At 44.8% G+C, this 27,660-nt stretch overlaps 1 protein-coding gene across 5 annotated transcripts in view; it reads left to right on the forward strand.

The window, feature by feature from the left end:
* The window catches only part of SPIRE1 (spire type actin nucleation factor 1), an 871,368-nt gene that overhangs the window by 736,487 nt on the left and 107,221 nt on the right, over positions 1–27,660 (forward strand). For all 5 annotated transcript variants that reach the window (XM_069620832.1, XM_069620833.1, XM_069620834.1 and 2 more), the window contains 2 exons: positions 2,161–2,251; positions 19,712–19,854. In XM_069620832.1, coding sequence (XP_069476933.1) covers positions 2,161–2,251; positions 19,712–19,854 — 234 coding nt within the window. The remainder of the gene's footprint in view (positions 1–2,160; positions 2,252–19,711; positions 19,855–27,660) is intronic.

A 27,660-nucleotide genomic window follows, 5' to 3' on the forward strand; every position in this document is an offset into this window, starting at 1 on the left:
TGAGGATTAAGGTGTGAACAGAAACAAAGGACTTTTACAATCCGGCAGGGCAGAGCTGGCAACATTGTATAAGTGGAGACGGTGGACTAACAAACCTGTCGAGCCCAGCAGAGAGAGGCAACAGGTGCGGAAACCAGTGGGAGTTTCGAACACTGATGGCAGGCCAGAAGAGTGTAGGACGCTGGCAAAGCACAGGAGGAGTTCTCCATGGATCTAGCTCAAGCGGACCCGAACACGAAGCAGGAGAGAAGAGGCAAGCAGCATGCCACAGCGCAGAGCCGCCTCGGTGCAGTGGAAACCGGAGAGGGAATCCGGAGCATCAGAGAGAGGAACCCCAATCTTAGGAAGTCCCAGTGGTATACTGAAATCCCTCAGAAGGTAACGGGAGGCACGCAAGACCTGGAGGGGATACAGGGGTGTAAGAGAGAGATGCGTTGGGCACCCTAACACTTGTGTAGCTATCAGATGAGGTGAACTTCCTCATCACAGTAGCAACAGTAAGCCCACTGACCACCAGAGACGGGTCAGAGATTCTAACCAGTACAAACCAAGCATCTGAGGAGAGCCTCATCGCAGTGGTGAAAATAAGCCCACTGGCCACCAGAGATGGGTCGGAGACCTGAACCATTGGAAGCCAAGCATCCAAGGAGAGCTTGCTCATTGCCGTGGTGACAGTACGCCCACTGACCAACAGAGGCGGGTCGGAGATCCTAACCAGTACAAACCAAGCATCCGAGGAGAGCTTCCTCGTCGCAGTGGCAACAATAAGCCCACTGACCCCCCAGAGATGGGATGGAGACCCTAACCATTGGAAACCAAGCATCCAAGGAGATATTGCTCATAGCAGTGGCAGCAGTAAGCCCACTGACCACCAGAGAAGGGCCTGGGACCCCATTAAAAGAGAACTGAGCAAACAAGGAGAGCTTCCTCATCGCAGTGGTGGCACTAAAGCCCACTGATAAACAAAGAAAGATTTGGGACTTGGCTAAGTGTATATCAAGCTGAAGATTGTGAGAAAGAACTTGTTAGACACCAGGAAAAGTAGTCATTCTAATGCATAAGAGGCTTAAACTCTTGGAACATACTCTAAAGGCACCAGTGGAAGGGAGTCATTCTGCCTGGTCTTATTGTGAACTGTACAGACCAATACCAGGAGAAGGAAGTCATTTTTCTGGTCCCGAACTGGGAGTTGTGCTAGAGATGCCAAGGCAAGGGAGTTATTCCCCCTAGCTTTATTGGAAACTTTATAGATCTATACCAGGAGAAAGGGAGCCGTTCGCCTGGACATGGAGTTGTACAATGGCTCTGTGAAACCCACAAGCCTGGGGAAAGGAGTCATTCCCCCTGGCATTCTTGTTGCAAGAGAACATTCTTTTAAACACTATCCAAGCATCAGGAGAAGGGAGACTTTCTCCTGGAGAAGGTACTTTCGGTTGGATTATCCTTAAATTGTAGTTTGAGGGATAGAAGTAGGTTGTGACACAGGTCAGTGATGTTTGAGTTGACGGACATTCTGACAGACCCTTAAGTATTTGTTTTGAGGCAGGGAAACCCCTCTGAGAAGGTAGGGATGGTGAAAACATTTTTGTATACAAATAAGAGTTTACAACCACCACCATACCCCCTTTGTGTCGGCTTCCTTTTTCGACACCTGTACAATTTATAAACAGACATTTCGTTCATGAGAGCTCAGATCCTGACGAGCTAAAGGGTATATTGGAAAAGAAGTCTGTTTCAACTGTTTTGAGTTTAATGAATGGCACACTACCATAGACACCATAGCTCTACTATTACCTAGTACTCCAAAACTCAAATCTTGTGTGCTGTTTGGGAAAGCAACATCCTCGTACAAGTAAAAAGAGGAACTGTTTTTTAACAACTATTCAAGTGTAGCGATTAGGTCCGTCTGACTTTTGTATTGATGTCCAGGTTGAGAAGGTGCAGTATCTACATTGTTGGCAATTCGGATTTGTCGGTCTTCAGGGCGTGACTTGCTCTTCATGGAATAAGGCAGTGATTAAGAACGAGTAGGGGTATCTCTCTGAAATTAACATTTATGGTTAGGAAACTGCGTATTACTTAAAGAAAGGAAATGTGCTTGAGAAATGCAATCTTTTCGTGTGAAAGGTTCTAACTTCTTCCATATGTATCCCCCCTTAGGAAGAACCTACGCACAAGTCCGCAAGCACCAGTAGCACATCTCCCTCTCAGGCAGAGGATGTCCTACCTGAAGCTCCAGTCCTCCGAAGGAGTAAGTCTTTAAAATATGGTACAGTAGTAAAAAAATATGTGTAGGGATTAAGTTATTTTTGCGCTGCAAGGAGTGTATCATACTAATTAACCTGTGTATTTATATAACTTGGTTTTTGCCACAAAATGGAATTTTCCTCAGATCTGTAGTTCTTTTAAAAAGAGATTTGCCTGTTTGCACCTTTTGGAATTCCGATGTTATATTCTAATGTTAACTTCATAGCTGAGGTGTGTTTAAATGAATGAAATCACTCTGCAATGGGGCAGATACAATATGGGAAAAACACAGCTGTTAATTTCCAATTGGTACACATTAAAAGAAAATGGACACCTTTACAGGTGCCCAATTACTTAATGCTCTGACTGCTGCCTCACCCAACTCAAAATGCTCTGTTATATCAGACCTTTATGTCTTGTATGCAAAATAATACTTTTGCCCCTATAAAAAGTACCAATAAACCTGTTAACAGGAATAATCAATGGTACAATTAGTCATTAAGAACACTGAAAAAAGACTATTGAGGTAAAGGAAAAGCTATGGTTAAAAAACACGACACATGCAGATCGTGTAGAGGCAAAAACAGCATGAAACGTCTACAAGAAGAGCATTGTTTTAGCTAGAGCCTCCTGTCTTCAAAAACAGATTGACCATGGCCAGAACAGACCAAAAGCCCAACATTTTTGCGTTTCCGGCATGGACTATTTCTCATCTTCCTCCATCTTTAGCTTTGGCTAATTAATGCCTTTTTTGTGGGCAAAATGGGTCATATTAGGATAAAAATTGATTCTCGGTCTCTTACAAGCAAATATGTCAAATAAAGAGACGACTGTTATGGATGATTTGACGTCTCCTATCTTCCTACCTATGTTTGTACTTTTGCCTGTGGATCTGGAAACTGTCCCTAATCTTAGCCACTGATCACATCTATGACCCTATTCCTGCATATCTAGTTAAGAGGCATCCGTCTGCCTTAAACAGGCCCTTTTTGTCTGTTGTAAATGCCTCCCTAACTCGATGGCATTTCCTAATGGATCTGAAAAAATCATCCCTTATGCCTCTCCTGAAGAAAAATACATTCGACTATAAGGTATTTTCCAATTACCGTCCGATTGCAAGCCTTTCCTGGCCATCTAAAATCCTGGAAAAAATAGTTACGGGGCAATTGCAGAATTTTCTAGAAGAATGAGGGATCCTGGATTTAGGCCTGGACTTAGGACCGAGACAGCGCTTATGTCAGTTTGGGACAATATCTTCAAGGCTGCCGATGAGGGTAATATTAGCATGCTAGTCATGGTGGACCTATCGGCGGCCTTCGATACAGTTGATTTTGAGATTCTTATTTGAAGACTTTCCACGGTGGCTCAGGTGTCCAAGGAATCATTAACATGGTTTACTTCTTTTCTAACTAAACAAACACAGCAATCAAGGTGGGCCCACACACCTCTGATTCTTTACTGGTCATATGTGGAGTACCTCGGGGCTCTTCCATGTCTCCTCTACTTTGAAATGTTTACATCTGCCCTTTGCTAGATATTTCTCACAATTTGACCTGCATTACCATTAATATGCTGACGATATGCACATTTACGTCCGGCTAAAGGAATCTGTGGAAGCAGTGGACAGAGTGCTATCCTGTGCCAGTAAAATAAAAGTTGCATGCTGGTAAATGAGCTCCACATATATCCATCAAAAACTGAGATGATAATATTTGGGTCTAAGAAAAAACTGGCTAACACCCTACAGTGTGTTTCCCATACAGCGATTTTCGAGATCCCAACATCATTTTCACCCAGGGTAAAAAAAAAAACCTGGGATGTATTTGGAAGGCAAATTTAAACTGCAACCTGCAGGTAAATGAAATTGTCAAAGCTGTTTATTTTCACTTTAAACTGCTGAAACCCTGCTACCACTTTTCTCAGACAAAGATCGCTCACTGGTAATTGGTGCATTAGTCAACTCTAGGTTAGACTATTGCAAGGCTTTGCTCATGTAAATCCATAAAGGCCAAAATGCAGCCGTTAGGCACGTTTATTCGCTGCCTAGACGTTCGGCTGTTTCTCGGTTTCGGAGGAATCTCCACTGATTACCAGTACAGCAGAGGGTCTTGTTTAAGACCCTCTGCCTAATATTTAAATGTGTTAAAGGGTCAGCCCCTACATATCTCTCCTCAAAGATTGTTGCCTATGATCTAGATTGTTGTCTTTGATCTTCAGGACAGCACATTTTGGTGGTTCATCCATGGAGATCTGTTTTGTGGGGTGATGAACGGTTTTCTTGTGCAGGTCCCCGAGCTTGAAACTCGTTGCCATATGATTTTAGGAAAACCAAATCCCTTTGTGAATTTAGAAAAAAGTTCGAATACCTTTCTCTCTTTCAATAGCTGTTTGCCTGACAATATGGCTTCCTGTTCCTATTACTTCTACTATCTGTGCCCAGATACAATTTTTTGATTGGTTCCAATGGATCTGCACGGTACAAATCCCATAATCAAATCACCACTTGTAATATGCTTTTTGGGGCCTGGGCTCCTGCCCCTTAACCAGTCTAAGGCACCCTCCTCTGACGCCGCTTTCCCATGCATTTCTCTGAGCCTAGGTGATGCTCTCTTGTCTCCATATTCATCCTTTTCCCCCCACAATCTTCAATCTACATAGCCCACCCCCACAATACATACTTCTGCCAATTATTCGCTCTTGTCACTTCTTCCCATATACCACACGTTTCTCTAAGGTGCTGGGTAATTAAATCAAAATGACACAAAAACTGAGCTGGCATTTTTTTATGTTTTGCTTTTTTATTTCACTTTTTTAACCCATTGCATCCTCAAAATAAAAGAAGACCAGAGAAATTCCAGGTCACCAAAATGCCAAAGTTAAAACAGTTAATACATTTCTAACCCTTTAAACTATTTCTGTCTCCCGGGCCCAATTTAAAGTTTCCATTAATCAACGATTATTTATTTAATGTGATATAGTTGTTAGAATTTTCCACATAACATTAACCAATTAAATATGGAAGGAATGGGCTGGTTACAAAAAAGAGAAAAAAAGAGATTAAAAATGTGGAACCCAAAAATAAAACTAACAGACACTTCCTAATGATTGCTAACCCGCCTCCATCTCATCTCAGTTCTACCTAAGATCATTCTGCAAGCAATTTTCGCACTAGCATCCTGTATATAGACGCACCATGCTCTTTCCAACCGTAAGCGATAAAACCCCCACCAAAGGTGAGGGTTCCCAATAAATCCCAACCTCTACTAGGGATGCATCTAGATAAATAGTGTCCTAAAAAGACTCACCGTTTCTCAGTAAAAGAGGTGACATTGTGTGCAATGTTCCAGTTTTTCCATCAAGAAGGAGTCCAACTCAAGAGTTCTGTCCAGGAGATTTGAATGGAAAGACAGCCCCAACACATACGGTCGGTAGGGACTGAGGCGACCACACCCCCAGGCATACACGAGAGGCTCCCTGCAGCATTTCTGACATCCTAGCCTGGATTTATTGCCATCTGTGGAAAATCTTACAATTAAGATACATTGCATGATTGGACAGAGTCCTTTGAAAGGATGCATCTCAAAGTTTGTCTCATGTTTTATTGGTAAACTCTCTCCCTAAATTTCGTTTCCATGGTGCTATAAATTTAGGTTTCTCTCCCAGGCCACTAAATAGGATTGTTATACAACCTGGATATCATCCATTTCCTTGTATGGGGCAGTATTGTATGCTTTTCCAAAAGGGGTTAGGTACCTAGCAGCCTTTTCTTTAGGATGATGATTATCCCCTTATCCCAGATGTAATGAAACATCCCAAAACAATAGTCTTCCACCATCTCTTGGACCTACAGATACAATTTTATCCCCATTGAGGAGCTGCCTCTTTCTCTAAACCTGCCTCAGACCAGCTATTTGATGCCGATGTCCAGTTGCCCAAGATTTAAGAGATGGCTTCATAATGAACTAATTTAGGAGTAATGGCCACATGCAAAGTTTTTTAAATTTTTTTAAACGCTGTCCTCCTTCCAAAGTTCCCAAAATGACCCACAGAATGTTAACTTGTTATCCGTAAGAGGTCTCTTACTTTTCTCAGGAATGTCACGCAGTCCTTTATGAAAGTCCAATATGTCGAAAGATCTGTCATATGTTCTAAGATAACCCACTAGTACAGTTTTGTAATAGCTGAACAAGTTCGGGAATACAAATATTCCCATATCCTTAAGGATGGAGAGCAGTGGCCTGCAGATTCATTTTCATTTCCCATTCCATATGAACTTTACTATCTCATGATGTATCTCTCTGGATAAGGATTTGAGACATTGCCATTGGCACCATTATGAAAGGAAAAGAGTCTAGGCAGAAACATTGATTTTTATTGCAGTCATTTGGCCCAGTAGGATAAATCAATCCACTTCACCTGACCAAGTCACCCTTCATCATGTTCAAGATGGGACCAAAATTAAAATATATGCAGGGATCTTAAATCTCTGGGAATCCGTATTCCCAGGTACTGTAGGGATGTTCTTCCAGTTTCATCCCATATATTGTAATAGATGTATTTGTGCCCTCACTGTTCCTTCTCACTTAGAAGACAGACAACCTATCACAATTCAACTTGAACTGATATAAGTCGCCATATTCTGTCAATTCTGACATCACCGCAGAAATATGTTGGTCAGATATAAAAGAACATCAGCAACGAAGAGCAATACTTTAAAGGCAAACCCCTCACATTGCACATCTCTTATTTTCAGGTTCAAGCACATTTCACAGGCGAAGAGCTCTATAACAATGGCAAACGGAAGGAGTGAAAGTTGTCATCTGTGGCGGGTCCTCTGAAACAACAGAAATTCTGGCGGCAGGGCACCATTAACCTGTCCTTATCCATTTGCCGGTCAGAGTAATGAGATCCATCTCTTGAAGTTTTGACCCATTTCCATTCTTACTCTTATGTCCCGTCCCCTTTCCTCAATACTGACTGGGCGTCCCTTCCAAGGCACGGGAGACAGAACCTTTTTCACCAGAAAAAACCTTCTACCCCCTTTAAATTTAGAGGCACGAGGGGTTGCGGCTCTGGGAGCATGCGCTGCCCTCACTCCGCCATCCGGCGCCACACCTCAGTCCCTTTTTCCCCGTCGACTGGAACAGGCCGAATTTACCAGCGCTCCTAGGTTTGGCTTCCATGCACAGAGACTTCTTCTCTTAGTCTTTTTTGGTCTTTTTATCATTCAGGTACTCGTTCCTCAGGCGTCACGCTCCTCCCCGGTGCAAGTCGACTTCCACAGGGTTCAACAGGTGTCCATCCTGCAACTGGCTCTTTCCAGCTTCAGACCCCCACACCCTTTGCCTACGTTGCCTTGGCCCAGACCACGGTTGGCAAACTTTTACAGCGTGCAACACCCTGTCATCGAAATCGCTGAAGAACAGACTAGCCAGGTGGAGGGAGCTCTTCCAGAAGTCGCCTCCAGAAGACCCCAAGAACGTCGTGAAACACCGACCCAGGCACAAGGTAGCGCCCCTATTCTCCATCGCACCCCGCAAAGGAGACTCCTTCCCAAGGACTCTACTGCACAGGAGGGACCGTTCAGGTCCTTGTACCAGCACGTGCACGGACGCTGCTACAGCTACCGGCCTTCGGGCCGAGTGATCCTTGGATCCTTCCGGTGGCAGTGTTGAGGGACTGGAAGGTTCTTGTACCCGATTGTCATTCGAGGGGCTCCACCCTTTTACCGGCAATGATTGAGGGGCTACGCCCTAGAACTGGCAATACGTCTGATGGGGTACCTAAACGCATCTCTACCGACCCCCGGGTCGAGGGTATCACACCTACCGGATCTAGGCCCGAGGAGCAGGGTAGGCCTTGTGATCCACACGCAAGAGTATTGGAGGAGGCTGGGCCCAGCGAGCCGAGCAACACATCATAGGCACGTGGCAGGCAGCTCGACAAGATGGCTGCCGCGCTAGACAGAGGCACCCATCCAACGCCATTCCAGGAGTTTGGCGAAGGAGTGTCAAGGTGGTACTGGCCTCAACCAGGTACGTGGCCTACAGCCTATCCTTCTTATGCGCAGGGCAGTTTTCCATTGCGTCCATATGGGCAGGGTATACAGCGGCTCTAGCAGCTCTCAGCTACCCCGTCAGTACCCCCTACCACCTCTCTGGCCTGTGAAAAGGGGTTCTTTGAGAGGTTCCTCGGGCTCATTAAGTCACCTCGGATGGGCGTTATCCTCAAGGACACCATCAAGGAGGTTCTCCCTACGATGCTACCGGCACCACAAGCTCCTCCGCCGGCACTCCCGGTCCCGGCACATCTGCTGCCTCTGGCTCGCCAGGCGGTTCTGTACCAGCCTCCACCTCCTCCTCCTCCTCCGCCTCCGGTCACTGTACCCCAGCCTCCCGCTCCAGCTACTCCTCCACCTCCACAGGATCCTCCTGATCCACAGGATACGGATGAGGAGGAGGATCCGGACACGCCATCCTCAGCCAGGGCCTGCCACGAATGTCTTGCAGGGCTGGCGGAGTACCTGGGCCTACGCCAATCTGAGGTCTAGCAGCTGGCAGAGGGTGTTCTGGCGGAAGTCCTCACACGGCGCTCCTCTGACAAACATGGGGATTCCACTGCAAACGGATGTAGTCTCCTTGGCCCAGAAGGTTTGGCTCAAAGTCCACTCGGTCCAGCCGGTCAATCAACGCCTCAACGCCAAGTACAGGCAGATGGAGGGGGATGCACTCTTGCTATCGGGCCATCCTCGGCCACCCACACTCCTTTGTGATCGCTGCGGCATCACTATACTCCAACCCTCAGTCGTCCTCAGCCGCCTCCTCCTCGTCGACGCTGCTAGGCAAGGAGAAGATCTTGGAGGTGTACAGGAAGAAGCTGTATTCCAACGCGTCCTTGCACCTGAGTCAAGCTAACACTGATGCCATGCTGACTGCCGCTTACCAAACCGGAATTCCCTACACAGAGCCAATCATGTTTTAAGGCAGGGTTGGCTGAGGCCAAGCTGGTGGCGCTGGACCTTATGGAATCCACCGTGGCCCATATTGATACCTCTGGCCGTGCAATCTGTATGGCCACGGACATGAGAAGGACAGCCTGGCTCTGGGCAACGAAGTTCAACCCGGACGTCCAGGAACGCATATTAGATCTACCGTTCGAGGGGTGGGGGGACCTCTTTCACTCCTCCACGGACGAAGAGCTGGACAAGAAGAAAAACCGCTCCCAAACGGCCAAGTCTTTATCCATCTGGACAAAGACCACGGCCAAGTCTTACACCCAGTCACAGCAGCACTCCAACAGGGGGCATACTCACGGAGGGTTACGCGGCTTCTAGGAATAGAGATCCAGGCAGCCTGACCGCTCGCCATCTCAGAACCGGCGCAAGCAACAAAGGGGGCAGATGGTTAAGGGCTTTTCCCAGTCCCCCTCCTCTGCGACAGCCTCTGAAGGAAAGAAGGCATGACACATCCCTCCGGGTCCACGTGTCTCCAGTGGGGGGCAGGCTTGCTCTTCATGCACATTTCTGGTGCCAGAATTTCACGGACCTCTAGATCCTCTCCGTAGTATCCATGGGGTACCGCCTACCCATCCCAGCCTCTCCTCCCTCCTCCCCTCCACTCCCTCAAGTTGGGACAGCAACTCTTCTGGTGGAGATCCGGTCGCTCATAGAGCGCCAAGCAGTGGAGGAAGTGCCAGCCTCCCAGCGAGGCTTGGGCTTTTGCTCCAGGATTTTTGCCATTCAGAAGAAGAATCAGGCGGGCCTGAGAGTTGTGCTGGACCTTTCCACCCTAAACCTCTCCTTGCTCCTGCAAAAAGTCAAGATGGTTACGCCAGCTTTTATAGTGGAGACATTGTGCCAGGGAGACTGGATGTGCTCCCTGGATCTGAAGGATACGTACCTACTCCCGATTTGGCAGCCCCATCGTTCTTTCCTTCGGTTCAGGATCATGGGCTACCATTTTCAATACAAGGTCCTACCTTTTGCCCTCAACTCGGCCCCCAGGTTCTTTACCAGGCTTTTGAATACAGTGACTGCCCTCCTCAGAGCGCAGGGCCACCGCATCTACCCTTACCTTGATGACTGGCTCGTCAGGGCAACATCTCCAGAAGCAGTTCACCACTCCTCCCATGCCCTTATGAACACGCTGCACGATCTGGGCTTTGAGAAGTCGCATCTGCAGCCCATGCAGACTGACATTCTTGGGCCTCATCTGGGACACATGCGTTGAGAAGGTGTTTTCGTCAGAGGACAAGATCTTGGCCATCAAGAGTGCCACCACCCACTTCATCAGCAGAGATGTGACCTCCTCGGCTTGGTGGTACCAGCATCTCCTGGGTCTCTTGGCGACGATCCTATTAGCCGTCCCACACATGAGAATGAGGATAAGGAGGATTCAGCTGAACTACGCGGCCTCATGGAACCAGGAGCGGGGCTCTCAATCCGAGAGGATCAACATTCCTCCATCTCTACACCTGGACCTAACATGGTGGTCCAGGGACAGCAACTTACGGACGGGCAAGCCCTTTCGGCCTCCCACTCCGCAGGCCACCATCACCACAGACTCCTCGCTTGGCGGCTACCCTGGACGCTCTCTTGGTCCACGGCACCTGGACTCGACAGGACCAGCAATACCACATCAATTGATTAGAGCTGAACGCCATCTGGCTAGCTCTCATAGCATTCCTACTGCTTCTCAGCGGCAAGCTTGTCCTCATCCAGACAGACAACTCGACCAGCATGTACTACGTCAACAAGCAGGGAGGCACCAGATGCCCTCCTCTGTGCAGACTGGCATGTGGGTGTGGGCACTGGAAAACGACATCTACCTCACGGCAATCCACCTCCCGGGGGAAGCCAACCTCGAGGCGGACGGGCTCAGCAGGTTGGGAGCGGACAATTATGAGTGGCAGCTAAACAACCTCGTCATTCAGGAGATCTACAGGTGGGGGTCATCCCCAGGTGGATCTCTTTGCCACCTGGCACAACAAGAAGTGCCCTCAGTTCGCCTCCTGTCAGGGGCAGGGCCAAGGCTCCCTGGGCGATGCGTTTCGGATTCAGTGGAACAGCATGAGGGCTTAAGACTTCCTGCCCACTCCACTGATTCACAGAGTGATTTACAAGATCAAGGAATCTCGCCAGCTCAACATCATTCTAATAGCTCCATGGTGGCTGGCCAGGCCATGGTTTTCGGAGCTGCTCAGCCTCTCGGAGATGCCTCCGATTACCCTCCCGACGGCCCAGCGCATCTTCTGGCGCAGCACGGGGCAGGGTCATCCACCCCGTGCAACAGAACTAGCCTTCACAGCGTGGTACCTGAGCAGGTAATGATGTGGCACCTCAGCCTCTCCCAGGCTAATCTGGATATCATACAAGGAGCAAGGCTACCAGGGCGCAGTATAAAAGTAAATGGACCAGATTCTGCCACTGGGCAGACTCCAAGGAAATCGACCCACTGGCATGCACTTAGGATGACATGCTCTCCTTTTCGGCGCACCAGTTGTAATCGCCCATGCAGTATGGAGGAAAGGGGACGGGACATAAGAGTAATTATGAATTACTCACCGTAGTGACTAACGTCGTTGGTCCCCTTTCCTCCATACGTCCCACATCCTCCCCCCTAACAATACTGGTGTCATTGGGCAATGTTAAATCTATTGTTGACGCATCAATGGGAACTGAGGTGTGGCGCTGGAGGTGGAGTCAGGGCAGCGCATGCTCCCAGGGCCGCACCTCCTTGCCCCTCTAAATTTAAAGGGGAAGAAAGTTTTTTCTGGTGAAAAAGGTTCCGTCTCCTGTCCCTTGGAAGGGACGCCCATGTAGTATGGAGGAAAGGGGACTAAGGACTGAGAGTACGTTAGTCACTACAGTGAGTAACTTATAATTCCTAAGACCCCTCTCACAAAAGATCACTCTACTACACAGTCACAAAGCATTTAGAGATACAAGGTACACTACTGAGCAATGTCTAAGCACATATACAATGAATGCTGAGCCTTTCGAAGTATCTCATTGTTACCTGCATCTCCCTGATGATCTAATTCATAGTGGGCCTTATTAAAACTCCTAATTTCTCCATTATTGAATCCTTGTCCCAGACCACTCTACTTCCCTTAAAGCTCCCTTCTGCATGTACACTCTGTATTTTAGTGTATAGGCTATGAAACCAACAGTCTGTGGTTTCCCCTGTCTCATAACATCTTCGATTAAAAAAAATCTCATTTTCCATTTGGTTTCATTGGCCAGGAAGGCTTTGAGTTCTGACATTTGCATTTCTCAGTTCTTTAAAGAGTGAAGCCTTGTCTCCTTTACCTACCTCAGACTTTGGCTGCATGTCCATAAGATCTTTCTTCAGGGCAACCGCTCTTCTCTTCTTCTACCTTTTGCCTGCTATTTTAATTTGCTATAAGAGTATACTTTCCCAAAATCCTCCCACACTACACTCGTAGCAACCTCTCCATTATTATTCAGAGATAAATACTCCTGTATTTTTCCTTCTATAACTTTGGAGGTAGCCTTATGTTTTAGTAAGAAATCATTTCATACCCACTTCTATATCTGCAAATGGCCATCCGGTCCTCATAAGTAATTTACATCAAGTCATGAATGGACGACGGCATTGAGTAAACCTCGGCCACCTCGAACCAGGGAAGCATTTGACTATCCACACACACCAAATCAATATGACAATCGAATCATGTGCAAATGAGTGAAACATGTATGTGCTTCCTTCTGTCTTAAACTACCAGCATGAGTTTACAAGAACCAATTGCCCATTCAGTTCCTTAAACAAAGTTTTTTTTAATCTCAGTGTCTCTCCATTGGGCCCCAACCTCTCCCATCCCATCTTTCTCAGGGTCCAACACCCACATTAAAGTACCCCCAACCACTAAATGGCTGTCCCCAAATATTCCCACTAGGCAACTTGCCTATTCCCAGACCAAGATTTGGCCTGTATTCGGGCAGTAAACCGAAGCCACCATCCAAGTACACCCCTCATAGGGCCCTTTGAGGAAAATAAATCTACCACCATTGTCACACTAAGCCTTCTTTACCTCAAAGGGGCAACCTGCCCCTACAACTATGGACATGCTTCTTTTCTTACTGCGGCCAGAGGTCTAGTACTCTACCAATGTCTCCTTCCTTGAGGAACTGTTCTCTGACCCACACAAGGTTTTTTGGACATATTGTATATCCAACTCTGCTTATCCTCTTGAAGACTCTTGTCAATAATGAATGCTCAGTTGGAGAGGTAAGGCCTCTGGTGATCAGTGACCAGGTCATAACTCGGACTTGCCATGTGAACAACAGGATCTTTTGTCGACATTACCTTTGCCATATGGTCCCTGTCAACACCCATTTGGGAACGGGACTGTATCATCATCAGGCCATATAAAAACACAGCAGGGCTGCGACAGAAGGGAAACAAGAGGGAACAGAACCACCATAAACACCCCCCTCTGTCTTTCTCCATGCAATTTTATTCACAAAACAATTTTGAAACAATCTCCCAGAAATATGAGGGGCGTTCAACCAGATTTTTCTTAACTACTTATCAAGAGTCAAACCACCATGTTCAGTTTCCTGAAACAAACTACCAGAGTTTCAGGAAACTGCTTAAAACCTTGTTGTTCCAATGAGCAATACAGCCCCCTCTCTTCAGCACCCAATCTAACTCAAAGATGAGAACGACGTGTTTTTGATTTTTTTTTTGGTTCCCGCGTCCTTATGCCTGCGGGCTAACGGCGCGTAATAAGCAGGCACATAACATAACATAACCTGTGACTATACCATGGGACTGTACAACTCCACCCTCGGCCTGACACACGCCAGAACAGCAACCCCAAAAAGTAGATTAAGTTATTTTAGTTAACTTTGTTAACTTTTTCCAGCATTGCATACAGCATATCACTCCCTCCACTGCCTTCTCATACAGGCATGATTTTTACCTATAATTTGGCTGAAACAGTGCATGGAAATGATCTTTATAAACAAGCCATATTTATTGAAATGCCCGCCACCTAAGGTCCGGTTCAGACTCAATTTATGGAGCACGCGTGAGGTCCTCTGTAAATGGAAACTGTTGCCAAGTGATCGAAACTATTGTAGATACTGTAGATACTGTTTATCTTTACGTTATGTTATGTTATGTTATGTTATTAAATTTCTATAGCGCTACAAGCCCTGAGGCATCACAAGCAGAGAGGTCAGTGAGGACAACCGAAGATGTAGGTTAGATGAAAAGTTCTGTCTTCAAGAGTTTCCGGAAAGCCAGGTGATTGCTCTCTGTACAGAGCCCTGACGGTAGATTATTCCAGGCCTTAGCCATGAGCACCGGGAAAGAACGTCCATTTCCACGCGCTTTCATAGTCCTTGGCACCTGCAGACTTAGAGTCATTGTAGAGCGCAGATTTCTTGTCGGTTGATATATCATGATTTTGTCCTTCAAATAATTAGGGACTGTTCCATAGATGCATTTATGACCTAACGTCAATAATTTAAAGGAAATCCTGGCTGATACTGGGAGCCAATGTAGCTCCCTTCTCGCGTTAGAGGTGGGTTCATGCCTCTTCATACCGTATATTATACGTACAGAGGCATTTTGGATTTTCTGCAATTGCTGTACGTCTTCTCTACTACCCCCCCCCAACAGAGCATTACAATAGTCAAGTCGTGGCAAGATAACGGCTCTGACCAGTTTGGCTCGGTTGTTTTCAGAGATAAGAGGGGCGACCTGCCTCAATACTCGTAGATGATATTGGGTATTTTTTACTATAGCATCCACGTGTGCGCCTGCATCCAAGGAAGCCTCCATGTAAACACCTAATGTTTTTACCTTGCCAACAACTTCAATAAAGCTATCATCAACCTGAAAGCCAGTGAAAGCCTTAGCTAGTCCCTCTCTCGGTTTATTGGGCCCGTAGATCATTAGTTCCGTCTTTCCTGCATTTAGGCATAGCCAGTTTGTGGTCATCCAGTCTTTTATTACACTGTATAACTTATTTAATTTGAGTTGGTCTGCTTGATGGTCACCTGAAAGTTCCATTGACAACTGGAAGTCATCTGCATAGTTGGTGAAAAAATAGCCCAACTTCTCCAGTTCTCTGCATAGAGGGGCAATATAAATGTTAAAGAGCAAGGGCGACAGACAAGCTCCTTGTGGAACGCCACAAAGGATAGTCTCTACTTCCGAGAAGGCCTCGCCCCAATGCACCCTGGAACTTCTACTCTCTAAAAAAGATCTCACCCAGTTAACAGTTTCAATGGCCAAGCCGCCGGTATCCCACAGTCTGTGTAGTAGAATCTTATGATCTAAAAGATCAAAAGCAGCACTGAGATCAAGTAATATTAACAGGCCTAATCTGCCTTTCTCAATTAGTGATAGCATCTGCGTCTGGAGATCGACCAAGGCGCTCTCTGTGCCATGGAAGCGGCGGAAACCCGATTGCCTCTCGTGCAACCTTCCCGTGTTTTCAATATATGATTGAAGTTGAGAGGTAGCAACCTTATCTACCAGTTTCAGAAAGAAAAGAGTGTTGGTAATTGGACGATAGTTAGCAGCATCTTTAGGATCCAAGCCAGCTTTTTTTAGAAGGGGGGTAACAGCCACTGATTTAATGGCTTGTGGAACTGTACAATGCCTGAAAGAGGCGTTTACAAATCTGCACATAAATGGTGCAAAGATGTTTTGATGATCTAATATGATTTTCGATGGAATCAAGTCTCCTGGACAACTGGTAGGATTCATAACTCTCATGATGTTTTCAATCTCTGCCAATGTGATTTCAGAGAATTTAAAACCAGTATCCATTGATTTTTGCTCCTCTTCTTGTGGTTCAGTGTGATTGATCATATGGTTAAAATTGACCTCTTGAGTTAAAGTAGAGTTTATCTCAAGGGTTTGTTGAGGTAATTGCCTCCGAATTTTATCTTGGGCGCATGTAAGTTTATCAGAGAAGGCTTTTTGTGTTCTAACACAGTCCTCTTTAGTGGGGATAATTGAGTGATTTAAAACTTCCGGTTTTTCCCAGGACCTAAAAAGGCGAAAAAGTTCCTTGGTGTCATTATCAGCTGAAGCTATTTGATCATTGTAATAAGTCCGCTTTGCTTCCGCAATGGCGTCTTTGTATGTTTTGGCATGGGTTTTCCAGATAACTCTGTTTGCCAAATTTTGGTCTTTGCGCCAAGCGCGCTCTGCTCGTCGCTTAGTGGCCTTCAGTATAGTTAACTGTGGTAAGAACCATTTTTGTTTGTGGTTAGATTTTCTTATACTTTTTAATTTCATAGGGGCTACTGAATCCAATAAGATGGCCATTTTGGAATTATATTTTTCCACAAGGTGGTCCGGATGATCGAAATCAGTTGTGGTGGACATGAGTGAGGACAACAAAGTGAAACAATAAAACATCTGGTGGTCGAATGTAGCGCTGTAAATGGAGTGCGAGCGAGATATTTTAATAATGTGTTTTTGATCAACACAGATCTGGAGAGTGATCAAATATGGCAAATGCTGTTTTCAAATATGCGTGTGAGGGTACAGATAGCGCTAGTTCAATTTTTACGAATAATATTACCACGTGTAAAAGAAATGTAAATAGTAGCATGTGTTACGACTAATGGTAGAGGATAGATTAGTCGGGGCGATATGTGTGTTTTATCTAATACTTTACTGTTGTTGTTTGGCTGGTTTGGCTTCTTTTGTGTTGATGGTATATGACTTTGGGTTATCGTGTTAAGTAATTAACTGCTGAGTGGTTGCGACTGAATTTTAAAATGTATTGATTTGAAGAATATGTAACCTAGCTAAGGTTTGATTTTATGATTGTTTTTCGATGTAATATAGTAAATTGTGATTGTATTTTTGTAACAATGATTTGAAAAGTTGCGTGCAACTAAATCAAATACAATCCGCCGCTGTAAAGTAGTGCCCAATGTTGAATCCAAGTTTCCCCAGTGCGTTGGAGAAATATAATTGACTTCAAACGAAGCATTAAAGTGATATTTGGTGTTTTCTCCACCCAATACCTTTAATAAATTGGAGAATCACTGTCCAATTTGAAAGAACTTCTGGCAGGGTTTACTGCTTTTAAGAGACACCCTAACCAGCTTTCTACATTCTGAGAATCATCAGTGGTGACAGGTCTGGCTTAGAAAAATCAATGTGCATGAGCTACCTTCCGACTGCGACTGCACCTTACTCTGTTCATGCACACTATAGGGAAGTTCTAGCCGACTGCACCAAGCTGGTAAGCTTTGCAATATATTAGACCATTCTTAGACGTAGCAAGGGGAACCCCAGAGCATCGCACCTGTTGTGCTTGTAAGCAGAATATCCTTTTCTCTATTTTGTATTTGAATTATTTTTGATTTAAGTAGGTGGCACAAGGTTATATAAATAAGAGAAAAATATATTTGATCGGGAATAAAAAAAAGTTGCTAAATGAAACAATATTTTAATCATGACTTATTCTGGGCTTGAGATATCAAGGAAGGGAGAAAAGGGGGGAAACTGCAGCAGACTAAACACTAGGCAGGGGTCTGGGAGTGCGGGGGGGGTGAGCGGGAGGGTTTGGGACACTACTAAAAAAAAAAACACGTAAATGCCATGCATTTCCTTCAAGGCTTTAGACATTAGCTCATGTTTTTTATAGTGGCTTCGGTTTGAAAAGACCTATTTATTTGAAGTTAGTTAGGTTTACTGACTCTCCCAGCCTTGTCCCATTCTTAGGCCTCCAAGGTCCAGTATCTGCATGCTTCTTGCACACATAGTGACTGCAGTTGCAGTCAGTCTGGCAAGGTTGCTGAGTACCATCTGCTCTGTCCAACCTCCTCCCATAAAGTGCAGTTTTCTTAGAAAAGCAACTCGCTTGTGCCATCTGTTCTACCACTATTCCTATATTTATTCATTCTAGCACCACAGCGTTATCCTCCTGTGACCTGGTCTCCTCGCACCAATTGGAGCGGTGTTCCAACATCTGTGTGCCCAGTGAGTTTGTTGGTGGTGCACCATACTCTGCATTGCCGCTTTCTCCATGGTTTCCTGTCGAGAACCTCATTGAAAAAGACACCATCACCCAGTAGCAGGGTGTGTGATGAAGGGGGCCCTCTGTGGGCTCCCATCATGTTACAGGCTTAATTAGGTATTTGCATTACATTTAAGTGGTGGGGTGCTTTGCTGTGTACCTCCAATGGTTGTGGGGGATGGCATGGACCCTTGAATGTTTGCTGGGGTTGCTGTGGACACATCTGCCCCCTGCAAGAGCATGAACTAGAGGGCTTGGTGTGGAACACAAGGGTGGATCGGTTTCAAATTCAGCTCCTGAGTGGATGTACTCACCTTGGATATGGAACCCCATGTATAGGTTCAGTTTAAGATAAATAGGCTACCTGCAAATACCGTAGGTCCTCCAGGTAAAATATATAAAAAATAAGCAATGGACCTAGATATGAATGAGGCTACAGTACTTTCAAAATTGCAAAACCGTTTTAACAATAGAAAAATATTTTATTTTCACATACAATTTCAATATTCTTTGTTCAAAACATATTTATACAACATAAATTCTTGGACATCAGTCTCTCCTCTTCCATACTTTCAGACATACCAAAAATATAAAAATATCTTATCTCTTTCACAGAAAGTGAAACCTAAATAATCACATATGAACATAAGACAATCCCATCGATGTCCGTATTGTTCTTATTGTATCTTAATAAACGTGTTGTTCAAAGAGTAGCTATAATTCCTTTCTCTCAGATCTACATATGTTTCGGTCGAGCAAGAACGCTACTGGGTCCGCTATTCATCCGACCTTCTTCAGGATCTGGGAGCCACCAGTCAGGATTCCCAATATAACTGAAAGAGTAATATCTTCTGGGATATATCTCTAAAATAAATACACAAAACAAATCTCTCAAACTCTAGCCTCTTTACTTTTTAGCGACACAATTAACTTGTGTGTATCCATCTGATTCAGTTTAATCAACAGTATTACAATAGCTGCCTTTGTCCCTGTGACCAGTTGTACATAAATCATCCGTATTGCTATACATTATGAACAGCATTTCTGTTTACTTTTTGGGTTTTCTGAAAGCATTTATTCCATAGGTATCAAAAGACAGAGTTATGAGAGTGTGTGCACCCCAGTTATCCACTTAGACCTTGTAGCTAGCTGCAGGTTTGCCTCCAAGGATCTTCAAAAGTAGTAGTGGAATTAATCAGATACCTTTAATGGTGTGACAGTACTGGTCTTGTTGCTTTTATGCATCTGCAAATCTCGTTTTGAAGGCTTGAATATGTAATTGTCCCGCCTACAATACAAGCTCATAACATTTTGGTGCTATAGACCGGTATTTGTCATTGTACTCTGCTTATTCCATCAGTACTACCAGATCCACCAAAAGCATTCGCTAAGTGATTGGGCTTGGGCCGTATAGTAATGCTTATCTCTCAAATACATCTTTCAGTGCCTCCAAAGTTCCTGCCCATATCATCCACTCCCCAGCCAGAGAGACGGCTTCCCCCGCAGCGACGGCACTCCATTGAAAAGGAAACTCCTACAAATGTGCGACAGTTCCTGCCACCGTCCAGGCAGAGCTCGAGATCTCTTGTAAGTATGTGAAGTCAGGGCCAGTCAGGGGCTCTGGCCAGTTTGATAGAGAAATTTATCATGTCCGCTTCACTGGAACAGCGCATAAATAGAAGGTCCAATATTGATGTTGTTTTAACGTGTAATATGCTGTATGATCTCTGTTGTTCCGCTGACTCCCTACTGAATTTGTCCTCCTGCCGAATCCTACCCACTGAATGCCTCTGCCTCGTGCGCCAAAACCCCTACTTTCAATCTACAAATGTCCCTTCCCAACCCTCCTAAGCTCCTCAACTCATAGCGAGTTTCACTATGCATATAACCCGTTGCCTGCCCTGAAAACACCCTCCCACCTGCACAGCAACCCCTAGTCCCTTCCCTAACCCTTCCCCAGTTGTCCATATGCACCATATTCCCTCCTGCACCCCCATTCACATTTGCCTCTCTCAATGTGGGAACCGCCAACATGCTCCGCGCCCACTACTTAGCCTGCTCCATAACCAAGCCCCCTGCTCTTCTTACCTGTTCTCTGTGGTGCCCGATCCACTACCTGATTGTGCAGAGAGAACACTGGACATAGAAAGCTGACCTGTCTGTCTTCACCCCTGCATTGGATTTGGTAGGGCGTCAATCCGGTGACAGGCGTTTTGTTAGAAGGGATACACTGAACCCTGCTGCAAAGGAAATATTGTTGTATCTGTAGATATTTTGAGTGAAAATGTCTTCTGTTCCAGCAATGGGTTAGACTCGCTACAGTGCTTTATTTTTGTTTTAACCATTCTTTTTTATTGGCAGAACTGTTGGGTTGTCGGAACTCTGCATTTGAAGGAATTAAGATAGGCAACAGTTTGTCGCATGTAACTTAGGGAAGTACCGTGGAGTCTTCATGACCAAACCTTGGCCAAACATCCCCACTGCTGCTTGCCCACTCTATATTGGTCAGAGCCAAAATGGCTGTTTGTGTCATGTGAAGTGACCATGTTTGATAAGTAGCCCTCTCTACATCTGGGGCCTATTGCCTGGCAGCCAAACATGCACTGTCTCAATGGCCCAAAGAAGTAGAGGTGTGGCGTTCACACGTGGGGTTTCAGGAGCGTGTGGGACAGTTGAGCGAGCCCCTTTGAAGGGCAGTATTTTTCTGGCGGTGAATTTGGTGAACCGCTGATGTGTTTACCCACATTCCCCTTGAACTGTTTGCAAACTATTATAGGTCTATGATTTTTTTAATCGACTTTTAACACTTCTCACTGAAACTCAGTAAAGAAACAATAGTGTATTTTTTTTTTAACTTGACTTTTGTGTTACCCAGTATTGAGTCCCAGTCTTATTCGGTTATTTTGGATGTACATGCTCAAAACGGACTATTGAGCCATAGAACAGCCCAAACCCCCTTGGTTTCCCAGCTAATATTTATTGGGGCATGCCAACGGAATGGCATTGCAGAGACTTTTCATTGGGTGGATAGATTTACCAATCAAAGTGTCTCTGTATTAGATTTGTAGTTTTAGAGATTGGTCTGTTTCAAGAAGCAAGCAAAGCTATGATGCGCTGAAACAGCATGAGACCTCTGAGGGAACTTTTAGTGCAGTTTGTTTCTTTGGTACCAGTGACTAACCTCCAGGTAGTGGTGACTGGAAAACCCTGGTTTCCACTTACACGGACACTGTTGCCAACCTCCTTTCCTGATCTTTGATCACAGATGCAGGAGCACAGTTGTAGTTCTGTGTAGTTCTAGAGCTGTTTGTCATCTCATGTTCTATTGCTTTGCCATTTTAGCTTGGTTTTCATACCAGCATGGCCATCCCAGTACTGAGACAAGAACATGATGAGCAAACATTTCTAGCCACTGTTCTTTGTCGCATCGGCTGTTCACCAGTGTGTTGTAGGAAACCTTGTTCATTATATGGTAAAACTAGAGACTTGACTTCGAGCCGATACCTAAAGACTTCCCTTTGAGTTGGGTGATTCTAGGGGTGCAGCAGAGGGTTTTGAAGATTCCTACTGAAGAGGGGTCCTGCATTAGGTTAAACTTCTCATACCTCTTGGAGTTTTATTGATCCCTTGCCTTCCTGGAATAATCAGGCAAAACCTTTCAGTTGAATGAAGGAATGAGAAAGGGCACTTTGTAAATCTTGACACAACTGTAAGTCCCTAATAGTGCCACACAGACCTGCTTTTTCCTAACAGGACAAAAACCTCTCTCTGGTGTATGTAGTTCCTGTTTTAGACCCTGTGCTGTCCTTGCTGAAATGTCCAGTAGGCCAGTTAAAAATGGTTCCTAGTGGATCCATTTGCTGACATCTGGGGGGGGGGGGTGATCTTCTGGTGCACCTCTGTGAAGAAGACCATTTCTGTTGACCTTGGTTGTATTATAACTTCTATAGAGCCACTGCTGCCATAGTAGTGCCCTTGAGGCACTAGGAATGATTGGACAAAGTGTGTTTAATGGTAGGGAAGTGCGCCCATTCATCTTCAAACTGCTTATTGTGCCTAATATCGATTTGGTTTTTGCTCACTATTCTCATCAGTAGAATTTCCTTTTTCTCTGCTGGACCACAGTGTGCTAAATTGTCTGAACTCCCAATTTTTCTATGTGGCGGAACGGAACTATGAGTCATTGGGTTGTTCCAGCTGCTACCTGATGTGCCTACCAGGGCTAATTGAGGAGGTATCCCGCTAGCTTGCTTATCCCCATGAGAGATGGTAGAGCCTATCCTGAGGAAAACCCTCAGGCTAAAGCCTTTCATATAATAAGTGATCAGGGGTTCGCCCAACTCCTGAACTGAGAGCAATGTTCCATAACCCTGGAAAATATCTGAAGGGCCATATCGTAGAGGGCATTGAATCCACGATTCAAAATATGGTCTCAGAGTAACAGAGTCCCCAGGACTGACTACAGCCTCCTCCCGGTGTGGAACTGCAGTAGTGTAAAGCAGTACAGAACTTTCAGAATCAGACTGGAACTTTTGCAGCCGTTTGGAGGCTATCAAATTTTACACATGCAATGCAGACTCCCAGATCGATCTGACAACTTACGCGTACTCCCACAGCCTGCTGGGGGGTAGTCTGCAGACAAGGGATCAGCAGGGAGACTGTGAATCGTACCCAAGTGACCGGATACAATTCAAGATGGCGCCTAAAGGCTTTGATGCCCGTCAGCCTTGTATTCCTAATTCATCTGACCGTTACTATATCAGGTGGTGGGCAAATGCAAAACCTGGGCTAATCAGAGGTTAATACGGACAATTAAGATTTAAAACCAAACCGACCAATCCCAAGTAGGGGATTTAGACAGATGAGGAACATAGACAACTGGAAAGCGTGTCAAAAAAACCTCCCAGAACTCAGATGAATAAAATAAGCAGGAATGTCCAGCCAGGGAGTTAGGGAGAATCCAGATGCAGACAGGTGTGTCGTATTTTTCTCTCTTGATACAAATGGACACAGAGGAGCAGAAATCTGTCTGGGCGAAGGAGGGATCGTAGAAGATAACTTAAGGCAACTAGTACTTGAATGGAGGGTCTCCTTAAACCATTATCAGTTGGAAACCCTTTCCATAAGCAGGTGGTACCTGGAGACCCTGAAGAGAGGATTGTACCAAACAGTACTTCCAAGCACCTCCTGGACCTGGAGGAATTGGTTAGACGGGTTGTAAGGCTCACCACTGGCGACATCTGGGAAGAGCCTAGAAACAAGCACAATGGCAGTAGGGTGACTAAGCAATAACTGGCTAGTAAGGACCTTAAATATAGGGGACAACATACCTATTAACGTGTTAGGAGGCTGAGAAAGTCAAAGGTCCAAGGGAGGACCTGTTGGGAATCCTGATGAAAAAAACAGTTCAGGAGGGGTCTGCTGTGAAGACTTGATAAAGTTACGGTCCAGAAGAGACCTAATGTGAATCATGGAAAGCAAATTTCCTGGGAGGGCCAGTTATGAAACCTAAGTGAAAGAATAAGTCCCGGCGGGACTGGTTGTGAAACATAAAGTGAAATCCCAAGAGAAAAGTGTTTGTAAGAATCCAAGAACGAGCAGCCTAAGAGAAGCTTGTTGTGAGCCTGACTAGTGGACAAGGGGAAAAATCTATTTTGAATAGGCAACAAAGCAGCCCAAGTAAAATAAGTTTCCCGCCAGGGGTCCTGCATCCTGACATAGATAACAGAGAGGCTGATTATGAAGTCTGTGAGTAGCTCCCGAAGGAGCCTTCCAAGGAACTATTAGATTGCATTTATCTTAATCAGATAGGGACACACTCTTAAATATAGGTTGTGTGAACTCTTCAGTTGGCCATCATTGGGACCTTTGTGCTATTAGCGTGGGGCAGCTAGGAGGCTAAGGACTTATTCATGTTAAGTTGAACTTGTCTTTGGTCAATCCATTTGAACATTGTTTTACAGAATAGGGCGTCCCAGTTGGGGCCGGACTTTAAAATTAGGCGTTTGTAACTTTATGGTTTTTAATACATATGGTGTGAACCACCTACACTGGAAACCTCACTTAATTTTAGATCTTCGTTGACACAGTTTTTCTTAGAGATCATATTTTCGTTTCTAGAGAACCATGATAGTTTCTGTAGAGATTCTATCCAACCCATTCTTTGTGCACAATAAAAGCATAGTTTCTGACAACCTTATCCACTGTGTCTAGTCAGACTTTGCTCTGCCCTACCACAATTTCTTGCCCAATATCCAAAAACCTCGAAGCACGAAGCATTTCAAAGAGCAACCATTTCTGCCAAGGTGTTCAAACGAGCTCTGTGAGATAGAAGATGATGTTCTGAAAGTGTGATGGTGCAAGGAGATGTTTAGAAGTTAACTTGCTCACTTTGGGCCCCAGAGACTGGGTTGCACACTTGACCTACAAATTATTGGATTCTTTGGAAATTACTGTATCTCTCTGTGCTAAATTCCTGAATATGTGCAATGTAGATTTATTTATTTTTTTAAATTAAATTTAAAGAGCATTTGAATGCAAAGCAACCTTTTCACACTGTTACATAATACACATTTTTGAATACACACACTGAAAACGTAACATTCAGTTACAGTAAAACACACCAGATCATCTAGTGCACATTAAGACCATCAAGGATAATAAACATCATCAAACTTTATTTAAAACAAGCTTAGCACTACATCTATAACTAGCAACAGGAAATTCTAGTTCCACCTCCATGTTCTATTATTGTTACTCTACTATCCAGATCTTTTAAGAAGTTTCCCATTAGCTATTTCCGAGATGTGCATTGCAGCAGCAGTAGTGACTAATGCCTCTGCCCCAAATAGAATACTCCAGAAATGGTGAGAGATGTAATTCAGATATTTTACATATGCTAGATCATAAAACATTACTAATTCTTGACACGGAGTTAAAATATGTCTGGCAGATTCAATGTCTTTCCCACACAATCTACAAAGCCTAGTGTCTTGTGGCATCCCCAACCAAGCTCCTATGTTTTCCAATACCCGAATTGTCTGGAGCCTAACTGAGAGTATGAATCTTATCAAGCCCGGGCATCGTCTTTTTATTAAATACGATTTAGAGCGGGCATCATCTTTTTATTAAATATGATTTAGGGCTCCCCACCATAAAGGCCTGCTGTGTATATTCCCGGAACTTCCTCAATGAATTAAGGTGACTCTGTGCAAGTTCTGTATCATGGGCTTTTGCTTTGGCTGGGATAATGGCTATATTGTACTCCTGGCAAGTCGTAGGGCAAGGGGGTCACCCATATGTCTTCCAAATACTGCCTAACCTGAGTATCCAGATTGGAGAACCAATTACTCTTGGAATTTCGCTGTGCATGCAGGAGTTTAAGTGTGAGCAGGGAGTGGGATCCTCCCAGCTCAAATGTTATCATGGCCAGTAGAAGCCAATGACCATGTCACAGCCAGGGAGAGAACTCCTAATTCTAATCTAATGGCATGTACCAGAGTGGACGGTGCTAGGTTTAACATAGAACGTAATATTTTACCCTCCAACCTGCCCAGAGCACCCATTTCCATGCGAACACTTCTAGAGCGTATAACATGAGGGAACTACAGAGGCTTTATAATCCACGATTTTAGCCTTCCTGCATCTCCCTCACTGTGAATCAATGGCTTTCCTTAAGACAAGCCATTTCCTCCCCACTTTGTAGATTTATAACTTAAATAAAATGTTCAGTATGTTGTCTAGTATTGTCATGATGCCCCCACATACTATTGTATGTAACCAGGTTTCAACCAGACCCCACATACCCATACACATTGATGTATAACTGGTCATTTTCGAGTGCTCCTGGTACAGTAACATTTTTTCTTTGAATCGCTCTGCTACTCATGAGAGCTTGATGCATGCAATATTAAATAGCTGACATTTTCATCAGTGGGACCGAACTTTGATTTAGTGACCCCATTTCAAAAGGGTATAAGGCATTTAATAACAGCAAACCCTTTTAAAGCATTCAGAGCCTGCATTGAATTTCAATGCTAAAATTACATCAGAACTTCTGCCTAGTCACTTTATTCACCGCACTGGGGTCTCTTCCTACATCATCTCAAACCATATTCAAATGTTTACTCAAACTCCACTGTTCCTTACCCTCAATACATCCCCTTTCTGTCTAGACCAATATGAAAGTCATGACCACAGAAGGACACCCTGAAGGTAACCTTTATCACTACCCAAACCTCCAAGCAGGGCTGGAGTGCCATGGTACGTAGACAAGGGAGGAGACTTAAGTGTAATGCACATCAACCAACATAATCTTAGCGTTAACGTTTAGACTCCTTTTTCATCACCTTCATCACGTTAGTGAAAACGACAACTCTGACTTCTAAATCCCCCAACCAGCAAAAGAAAGAAATGGTTTCAAAGAACAAGGCTTTCAACAGAGGGACCCCGAAGGGCCTTCAACATCGAGGAGTTTTTCCAAGTGAGGACTATAAACATGCAACAAGAATAACGAAGAGTAAGACCTTGTATCAACCTGGGAGCTACATTTTGCAACAAGGTCTAGCAACTTTAAGGCCCAGGCATTAGACCTTTAGTGAGGCATCTGCTAATGCTTTGCCCAGTTAGTTCATAAATATTGTGCTTTATCTGGTGTAGTGATTTAGACAGGCATCATTGCTGAGAAGAGACCCAGTGGTGTGCAGCCCCACCTACTCACAGTAGGTTTTGTGGATCACTGAACTGCTTCCATTGATTAAACTAATCTATATAAGCCTTGCCTTCCACTTGTCAGGCAGACTGTTTAAGTGGGCACATCTTCCAGATCGACAACAGAGTGAAGTTGACGAGCGCAGTAAAAACAAATAGATCCTTAACCAGACAAAGCTGTGGACGGCTTTGGAGCCAAGGTCTGCTGCTCCAAAAGAGAACCACCAGAATGATTATTGCCAATCCTTCCAAATTTCTGAGATACTTTGGTTATTAAAGCAAATGGGGACATTATGCTTGTATGCAAATAGATCCATCTGACGATTTCCATACTCCTCAAAAATGTCCCTTTGTGAAAGACCGAAGTCCTGGGATTAGGCTGTCACCCACTCGATTCTTCAAACCACCAATGTGCATCACCGAAAGGGATAACACATTCAGCTCATTCCAAGATAGAATCTGGTCTAAAACAACGGATTGGGACTTGACCATGTGATACGTGGGGATCAAAACCTCTAAATACCTTAAGGAGCTGGAAAACGCCATGATGGCTTGATGAACAACCTGAATGTCTCTTCAGATAGAGAAGACAGACATTGCAGGTCGCACCTCAAACTCTGATACTTGCAGATTGGTTATTATCTGCGGTTCTGAACGTTCCAGTGATCTACCTGTCTCTAGGTT

Source organism: Ambystoma mexicanum, chromosome 5q (assembly GCF_040938575.1).
Source record: "Ambystoma mexicanum isolate Mex_15411 chromosome 5q, UKY_AmexF1_1, whole genome shotgun sequence".
NCBI classification, from domain to species: domain Eukaryota; kingdom Metazoa; phylum Chordata; class Amphibia; order Caudata; family Ambystomatidae; genus Ambystoma; species Ambystoma mexicanum.